General features: G+C 36.0%; 1 protein-coding gene across 1 annotated transcript; it reads left to right on the forward strand.

The window, feature by feature from the left end:
• The first annotated feature begins 7,198 nt into the window (after positions 1-7,198).
• On the forward strand, positions 7,199-9,428 carry LOC139858264 (uncharacterized). The gene is made up of 7 exons (XM_071847130.1): positions 7,199-7,331; positions 7,413-7,788; positions 7,880-7,964; positions 8,127-8,193; positions 8,280-8,465; positions 8,561-8,621; positions 9,122-9,428. The coding sequence occupies exons 1-7, from the start codon at positions 7,227-7,229 to the stop codon at positions 9,376-9,378; spliced, it is 1,137 nt and encodes a 378-aa protein (XP_071703231.1). The 5' UTR covers positions 7,199-7,226; the 3' UTR covers positions 9,379-9,428.
• Positions 9,429-9,837: the final 409 nt, after the last annotated feature.

The following is a 9,837-nucleotide window of genomic DNA, read 5'->3' on the forward strand; positions in this document are numbered from 1 at the left end:
TATTTCTGTACATCTAACTGTGGACAACTAGTTGTAGGTTACTAACGAGGACAGCTGACTTAATAAACTTAAAACATCAAAATATATTAAAAGTGTTGTAAATATATTTTGAACATACTTTGATATATATGTATATATTGTTATAGGTTCGTGAATCAACCAGTGGCCAAGTCTTACTTCCCGACGAAGTAAAAATCTGTGAAAGTGAGTTATAGTCCCACTTTTAAAATCTAATATTTTTGGGATGAGAATACATGCAGGTTTTATAAATGATTTACAAAATAGACACAAGTACGTGAAACTACATTCTATGGTTGAATTATCGAAATCGAATATGCCCCTTTTTATTAAGTCTGGTAATCTAAGAATTAGGGAACAGACACCCTAATTGACGCGAATCCTAAAGATAGATCTATTGGGCTTAACAAACCCCATCCAAAGTACCGGATGCTTTAGTACTTCGAAATTTATATCATATCCGAAGGGTGTCCCGGAATGATGGGGATATTCTTATATATGCATCTTGTTAATGTCGGTTACCAGGTGTTCACCATATGAATGATTTTTATCTCTATGTATGGGATGTGTATTGAAATATGAAATCTTGTGGTCTATTATTATGATTTGATATATATAGGTTAAACCTATAACTCACCAACATTTTTGTTGACGTTTTAAGCATGTTTATTCTCAGGTGATTATTAAGAGCTTCCGCTGTCGCATACTTAAATAAGGACGAGATTTGGAGTCCATGCTTGTATGATATTGTGTAAAAACTGCATTCAAGAAACTTATTTTGTTGTAACATATTTGTATTGTAAACCATTATGTAATGGTTGTGTGTAAACAGGATATTTTAGATTATCATTATTTGATAATCTACGTAAAGCTTTTTAAACCTTTATTGATGAAATAAAGGTTATGGTTTGTTTTAAAATGAATGCAGTCTTTGAAAAACGTCTCATATAGAGGTCAAAACCTCGCAACGAAATCAATTAATATGGAACGTTTTTAATCAATAAGAACGGGACATTTCAGTTTGGGTCCTAATATCCTAACAACTGGTATCTAGAGCACAAGGTTTCGTTAAGGGAACGATGGCGGAAGATGGGAAGTTTAGAATCGACCGATTCGATGGAAGAGACTTTGGCTTTTGGAAGATGCAAATTGAAGATTACTTGTATCAAAAGAAGCTACACCAACCCTTGTTAGAGACCAAGCCCGAAAGCATGAACGATGCCGATTGGACGCTTTTGGATCGTCAAGCTTTGGGTGCTATTCGTCTTTCACTTGCTAAGAACGTTGCATACAACGTTGTGAATGAGAAGACGACGTTTGCTTGCTTGAAAGCACTCTCTAACATGTATGAGAAACCTACAGCTGCAAATAAGGTATTTCTCATGCGTCAATTGTTTAATACTAAAATGAAGGAAGGTACGAGTGCAACGGATCATATCAATGAATTTAATAATATCGTTTCAAGACTTGAATCGGTAGAGATTAAGTTTGATGATGAACTAAAAGCACTTATCTTGCTTTCATCATTACCGGAAAGTTGGTCGGGTACGGTTACCGCGGTTAGTAGCTCTACGGGAACTACTAATCTAGCGTTTGAAGCTATAAGGGATTTGATTCTTGGTGAAGATACTCGTAGAAGAAACTCGGGAGAATCGACATCCGGTTCTTTGTTAAGTACCGACAACCGTGGTAGAAAATTTGAACGCGGTGAGAAGAAGGGTAGGAAGAAGTCTAAGAAGAGGCATCCATCGAAAGATAGAAGTGAAGTTACTTGTTGGGGTTGCAATCAAAAAGGGCACTTTCAAAGGAATTGCAAAAATGGTTCCACGAAAGGTGTAAACTTGGCCGAAGGGGAAAGTGATGATGCACTTTTGTGTAGTGTTGAAAATTCTATGGAGTCTTGGATCTTGGATTCGGGAGCTTCATTTCATGCTACTCATATCAAAAGCATGATGAAGAATTTTCGTTCATATCAAGGCAAGGTGAGATTGGCGGACAACAAGCAACTCAATATAGAGGGCATTGGAGATGTTGTTTTGAAGACTACTCTTGGTTCTAATTGGACTTTGAAGAACGTAAGGTACATTCCTAAATTGAAAAGGAAACTTATTTCGGTTGGTCAATTAGATGATGAAGGTAACGCGGTTACTTTTGAAAACCGCCAATGGAAGGTGGTTAAGGGTAGTAGTATTGTGGCTCGTGGACATAAAAGGGGAACACTTTATATGGTTGAAGTGTTTGATGAAGACACGGTGGTTGCTACGATTAATGTTGAGTCCGAATCAACTCTATGGCACCGAAGACTCGGGCATATGAGTGAGAAGGGTATGAAGATGCTTGTTTTGAGTGGGAGGATTCCGGATTTGAAGAAAGTAGAACTTGGGTTTTGCGAACCATGTGTTTATGGGAAGCAAAAGAAGGTGACTTTTGGGAAATCGGGGAATGCACCTAAGTTGGAGAAATTGGAGCTCGTTCATACGGATGTGTTTGGTCCAACCAATGTAGAATCACATGGAGGTTCTCGCTATTATGTCACCTTCATTGACGACTCCACTCGAAAGGTATGGGTTTATTTTCTTAAAGCTAAATCCGATGTATTTAATACTTTTGTGAAGTGGGAAGCTATGGTAGAAAATGAGACTAACTTGAAGGTTAAGTGCTTGAAGTCGGATAATGGAGGAGAATATGGTAGTCTTGAGTTTAAGGACCATTGTGCAAAGCTCGGTATTAGAATGTTGAAAACGGTACCGGAGACACCGCAACACAATGGGGTCGCCGAACGTATGAATCGTACGTTAAATGAAAGGGCTAAGAGTATGAGACTACATGCCGGTTTGCCTAAAATGTTTTGGGCGGATGCGGTTAACACGGCGGCTTATTTGATAAATAGGGGACCCTCAACACCGTTGGGTTTCCGAATTCCCGAGGAAGAATGGCAAGGCAAGAAGGTGAGTTATGGTCACCTTAGGATCTTTGGGTGTAATGCATATGTGAAGACCAAAGATGCGGATAAAGATAAGCTTGAAGCTAAGTCAAAGAAGTGTACTTTCATAGGCTACGGGTCGGATGAAATGGGCTATCGTTGTTGGGACAACGAAGCTAGAAAAGTAATTCGTTCGCGAGATGTTACTTTTGATGAAGATTCGGTCTATGGCAAACCGGAAACGGGGAGTCCTAAACCGAGTCAAGTTACTTTTGACGATGTTTCTATTGATGATCTTGCAGGTTCTAGTGGGAGTACGGGGAACAATGAATTGCCAAATAACGGTGAGGCGTCGGAAAATGCTAATGATGGGGATGATTCAGAAAGCGGTGATGATTCCGAACATAGTGCGAGTTCTAGTGATGAGGAGGACACAAATGAAACCGGTCCAACCATTCCGGTTACTCCTACACCAAGACGCTCGACTAGAGTGCCCAAACCTAATCCTAGATATTCTCCATCAGCAAACTACTTGCTCTATACCGAGAATGGTGAACCCGAAAGTTACTTTGAGGCAAGAAAAACAAAAGAATCCATACAATGGGAACTTGCCATGAAAGAAGAGATGGGATCACTTGAGAAGAACAAGACTTGGTCACTAGTGAAGTTACCTCATGATAAAAGGGCATTGCAAAGCAAATGGGTATATAGAATCAAGAATGAGATGGATGGCAAGAAAAGGTACAAGGCTCGTTTGGTAGTCAAAGGCTTTCAACAAAAGGAAGGGGTTGACTACAAAGAGATATTTTCACCGGTAGTTAAAATGACTACTATCCGTTTGGTACTTTCTATGGTTGCATCCGAAGACTTACATCTTGAGCAACTAGATGTAAAAACTGCATTCTTACATGGTGATCTTGTTGAAGAGATCTACATGAGGCAACCCGAGGGCTTTGAGGTAAAGGGTAAAGAGAAGTGGGTTTGTAAGCTAAAGAAAAGTTTGTATGGGTTGAAGCAAGCACCTCGGCAATGGTACTTGAAGTTTGACGAGTTTATGAAGAAGATTGGTTTCTTAAGATGTGAAGCGGATCACTGTTGCTACTTGAAGAAATTCAAGTCTTCTTACATAATCTTATTGTTGTATGTTGATGACATGTTACTTGCAGGTTCAAACATGTCCGAAATTAACAAGTTGAAGGGATTACTTTCCCGAGAATTCGAGATGAAAGATCTTGGCGGTGCTAAGCAAATACTTGGCATGAGTATTGTGCGTGATCGTGTGAAGGGTACTCTATACTTGTCTCAATCCAAATATATTGAGAAAGTAATAGAGAGGTTCAACATGGAAGATTCAAAGGCTCGTTCTATGCCTTTGGGAAGCACCTTAAAGTTATCGAAAAGTCAATCACCAAAGACGGAAAGAGACAAGAAGGATATGGAAAAGGTTCCATATGCATCAGCCGTGGGTAGTATTATGTATGCCATGGTTTGTACAAGACCCAATATTGCTCAAGCAGTGGGAGTTGTAAGTCGTTATATGTCTAATCCGGGAAAAGAGCATTGGGAAGCGGTCAAATGGTTGCTTCGTTATTTGAAAGGTACTTCTAATATTGCTCAAGCAGTGGGAGCATTGTGATGATTCGGGGAAAAGCACTACGGGTTATGTTTTCACAATGGGGAAGACGGCGATTAGTTGGTTATCTCGATTGCAAAAGAGTGTTGCTTTGTCAACCACCGAAGCCGAATACATGGCTATTGCGGAAGCTTCTAAAGAGCTAGTGTGGTTGAAGAACTTCTTAGGCGAGTTGGGTAAAAGACAAGACTATTGCGTCTTGTATTGTGATAATCAAAGTGCGGTTCATCTTGGGAAGAATCCGGTGTTTCATAGTCGAACGAAACACATCAAGATAAGGTATCATTTTATTCGACAACATATAAATGATGGCACTTTATTCTTGGAGAAAATCCTTGGTACAAAGAATCCTGCCGATATGTTTACTAAGGTGGTTACGACCGAAAAATTGAGGTTTTGCATTACCTCAATTGGTCTTCTCATGAATTGATGAGAGAAGACCCCAGCTAGAGATGTGAATGGTGTTACAAGTTTAACAAGTAGTATTGAAGACCTTTTATCGAAAGTCTACTCATCCGAAGAATGTGTTGAGCGTGCGTGTCCCAAATGATATTTGGCGGTAATCGAAGGTGGTTTAATGTTCTTGGTAAATTCATTGATATGAATGGAGCTTGTTCAAAGTCTCCAAGTGGGAGATTGTTGGAGTGTGGAGACATTTAAACAAAACTGGAAAAAGTGTCACTAAAAACTGTTTCAACACTTGCACGGATTTTGCAGATTTCGGTAAGCGTGAAACAGAGAAAAACAGATCAAAAACAGAGCAAATTGATTGTGCGCGGTGATGGTGCGCGGCGCGCTCCCTGCGCGCACTAGAGAAGTTTTGATCTGAAGGCTTGCTCGAAGTTTGGGAGTGTGCACGGCGCGCACGTTTAAGTGTGCACGGCGCGCACGATGTCTGGCAGCAAGTGGGCAACTTGCACACATGGGATCCGATCTTGATTGATTCTCCTTTCACTTTAGGTGCTTAGTGGGTTGCTTTACACCACTAATTGTGGCTGTGATCATGTCATTAGTGGGTGTAAAGCATGGCTAGTTGGTTTATCTTTCATGATTACTAGCACACTTGAAGATCAAGTTGTAGTTTGGTTGGTTTCTTGTTTGCTCTATATATAGAGCTCATTCATAGTCATTGTAACACACCACTCTCAAATATTCAGTAAATAAACGATCTCTAGTTGGTCCGTGGACTAAAGCAATCACAACGATTGCATATAACCACGTTATATCTTGTGTCGATTTACATTTTCGCATTTATTATCTTTCGTTCATTAAGTGGGTTGAGTGATCTTGATAGTATCACTACTCGGCTAGTAATCTTGTAGAATTACTAGCGTTGTTTGGGTCCTAATATCCTAACATGATGTACCTATCGTGATGTACCTATCATGTATGCATTGTTGTATCTAGCTAAAGCGATGCACCTGCTGTAGCATATATCTCTCATCTTTGACATTTAGTTTCAATTTCAATTAAATTGATTACTTGCTTGTCAAAAATATATGAAGTGCAAGTTTTCTAACCAAGTGCAGTAAGACGTTCACATTTTTATCAACAAATGAAGGGTAGATTTGTAACTGTACTAATTTTTTTTCCAATTATTATTTTAACTCTGGAACACAAATTTAACTAACTTTCATTTCTTTTCCTCTCACTAGGGAACACCAAAATTATATTTGTGATCACTCCATTTCTTTCCTAAATTAAGAAAGTTTAAAACTTGGGAACAAAGTTTAAATCATGGTTGTAAAAGCGAGGATACCTAAAAAGCGGAGGATACCTAAAAAGGGATGGACATACGAACCAGCGGAGTCAGTGGTTGCACACACATCAGTCACAATTGAGAAATGCTTGAAGGTATATAAGAACAATCAAATTGCAAATAGTGAACCATCTGATGAAAGAAAAGAAAAATATTTATAATTAGTTCAATTTATGATGTCACATCCCTTGAAATGTGCTTTTTTTAAAGGAGTACCATGTATTTACCCTGAATTGTTATCCGAGTGGTGGTACACGTGTCACTCTAATGAAGAAAAAACTTCGATTACTGGTACAATAGACAGTGGTAAAACTCGTATTACTATTAGTGAAGACCTAATTAAGAAAGTTTTAGAGTTACCAAAGGAAAGTAATTTTGAACCTGTTCCTACTGATGCAGAAACAAAGGAAGTTTTATCTAGGCTTAAATTTAAACCTTGTAAAAAAGGTCGAATATTTATGATTGGGTTTCAACCTAGATGGAAGTTTATAGTATCTGGAATTAATAGGAGCTTAAATGGTATATATGGAAGTCAAGATCAAATGAACAAATTTGGACTTCAAATTTTAACATCTTTCGTTAATGGGTTAAATATAGACTATGGGAACTTATACTTTAAGGAGTTGTTAAGGTTAGTTGATAATCCATCGAGAACCACCAATGTTCCTTTCATTCGACTTCTGTCACTTTTAATTTTGAATGATTTGGGAGAATCAAAATATCTTAAGTTTAAAGACAATCACGAGTCTTTGCCGTTAAAAAAAAAAAAAAAAAAAAAAAAAAAAAAAAAAAAAAAAAAAAGACAATCACGAGGCCTTTATGGTTCCCAAGTTGAAAAGCACAGTATTTTTAATCCAGAAAAAGAAGCCGATGAAGGTGATATCTCTAATGCAATGCGTTTTTGGATTAATAACCCGTATGATGCTAATGCTGTTTATAAACCATATAGATATGGTTTTAAAGACAATGTTGATGATATGGATGAAGCAAATCCAAAGGTAATAAATAGATTATACTTGTTAAAAATATGTTTCTGATTTTGATTTGTACTTGCTTTTGTTTGGATTTAATATTTACAGATTCAAGATTTAGGTGAATTGGTAGATGTGTATGAATTGAAAAATGAGGTTCAAGAAGATGAAGTTAATGATCATGAAACAATAGTCGAGGTTAAAAAAAGAAAGATAAGTGAATGTGAAACTTCAAATATAGAAGAAGTAATCAAGAGAGTGGTTTTATCTAATGAGGTTGAAGATTGTGCACAGTCAAAAGTGGAATTGATTGAATCATCTCAATTGAGTGATGAAGATGCATATAAATTTACAAATGATGATATAAGTCAAAGTCAACCTAAGAAGAAGCTTCTTATTCTAGATATTTATGGTATCCTTGTTGATATTGTAGATGGAAAAGATGCAACTATCGGGCGGGACTACTCTATAGGATCCAAGTCAGGTGAACTTTTGGTTATAATAATAACATTATTATGGTTACTTAGATATGTAACTACACTAATTAATATCATAACTTATGTTTAACGTTGCAGCTGTGTATAAGAGACCCTATTGTGATGATTTTTTGGATTTTTGCTTCAAGAACTTCTTCGTATGTGTTTGGTCTTCAACAACGAGGTTATCTAAATTTATGTCTATTAGTAATTATTTATGGTTTTCTTTATGTTACCTCTAAATGATTAGTTATTCTGTTATTTGGTTGGTGATTAGCCCATTTTTTTATTTTATTGACATAATTTTTATCTTGTTGTTCAATTTTTGTTTGTGAATTTAATACAGGTGGGAGATGGAAAAGGTTCTTAATGTTATAAGTAAAGATCTTATAGAAAGATTTGCTTTCTGTCTGGTAAGGAAATACCCATAGTAACTTTTTATTACTTTTATAAATATATATCAATTAAATAATATATTATTAAACTTATATTTTTGCAGGATCAAACAGATTGTATAAATACTGGTGAAAAAACTCCTGAGAACATGTCTAAACCTTTGTTTTTGAAAGACGTTAGGAAGCTATGGCTCTTATATGATGCCGCAAATCCATTCGATGAAGACTTTTATAACGTAACAAACACGATTCTTTTGGATAATTCTCCATACAAGGCTTTATGCAACCCTGTAAGCTGTCTTTTCATATATAATTTTTTATAATCTGTTTTTTATCTAAGGTTTAATTATTTAATATGAAATTATGTTTTGTTTCAAATTTTCAGCCATATACTGCAATATTTCCGATTACTTACGACTATCGTAACAGAGAAGACAATTGTTTAGGCAAGTAAATATTATTTATTTAAAAGAAAATAACAATGACATGATTTTTGAGTCTGTACTTTATATTTGTAACTACAATTATATTTTGAAACTGCCTATTGCATATATTCAAAGTTGGAGAACTCGCGACTTGGGGAGTACTCGGTCGGGACTTTTTAGGGAGTACTCGGATGTTGACTAAGTTTGACTTTGACCGATGTTGACTGTGTCGTGGCCGTTTTTGACCATTTTCCTGAGTAATCCAGAGTGTTGGCCGAGTTTTGACCTATTTTCCGAGTAATTCCGAGTTTTGACTAGGTTTGACCGAGTACTTGCCGAGTCGCAAAAACTGAGTACTCCCCGAGTAATTCCGTGTTCAGCAACACTCGGATTAAAATTTGAAACCTGCAAGTATAGTTAATTAAAACTGCATATATGAAATCTAACAAAATTAGTATCTGTATGAACTGTTACACTTTATACTTATGAATACTAATAGTAGTAATAATTTCAATTAACAGGACCTGATGGCAACATTCGTAAATATCTGGAAAAGTTGGCAGCATGTGACAACGTGCAAAATTATATAAAGAAAAATCCATTTGGCCAGGAACCAATCTCAGAGAAAAACAAATTTTGGAATTTCTATCTTCAGATCAAACGTAAAATTGCAAGTCGAAGAAACAAACTTCTACTTGATTACATTAACAACAACAAAACCCAATCTCACATGTTGGGGAGTTGGGACGTAGAGAATGCTTCCTCTATCATAGAATAATAAAGTGAAACTTCTACTTGATTCTTGATGAAATATTGAAATATAGGTTTAATGTATTGAATTTTGACTATATCGTTTAAAAATTGTTATATTTGTCTTTTATTATATTTCAATTATTATTGTAGTTTTATATTGACGAATTTTGTATACTTTGAGACAATGAAACAGTAGTCAAAAAATACTTCAGGTACAGGCTCAAAAGGGTGAAGTTGATGCTGTTCGACCTACAAGATATATTTTAATGATAACATCGTAGACTTTTACTTTTAGTATTCTGTATTTACATCTTCAACCTAGTTTTATATCATAAATAAATGTTGATTTGTGAATAAATTTATAGTACGTTATTAAAATTATTACAGGATCAGATATGTGTTTCAATCTCATAACTTATTTTCTTATGTCAAAGGCCAAATTCAACTTAAATTTAATATAGTTTAATTTTATTTATTTAAATTT

This window comes from Rutidosis leptorrhynchoides, chromosome 7 (assembly GCF_046630445.1).
Source record: "Rutidosis leptorrhynchoides isolate AG116_Rl617_1_P2 chromosome 7, CSIRO_AGI_Rlap_v1, whole genome shotgun sequence".
Lineage (NCBI taxonomy): Eukaryota > Viridiplantae > Streptophyta > Magnoliopsida > Asterales > Asteraceae > Rutidosis > Rutidosis leptorrhynchoides.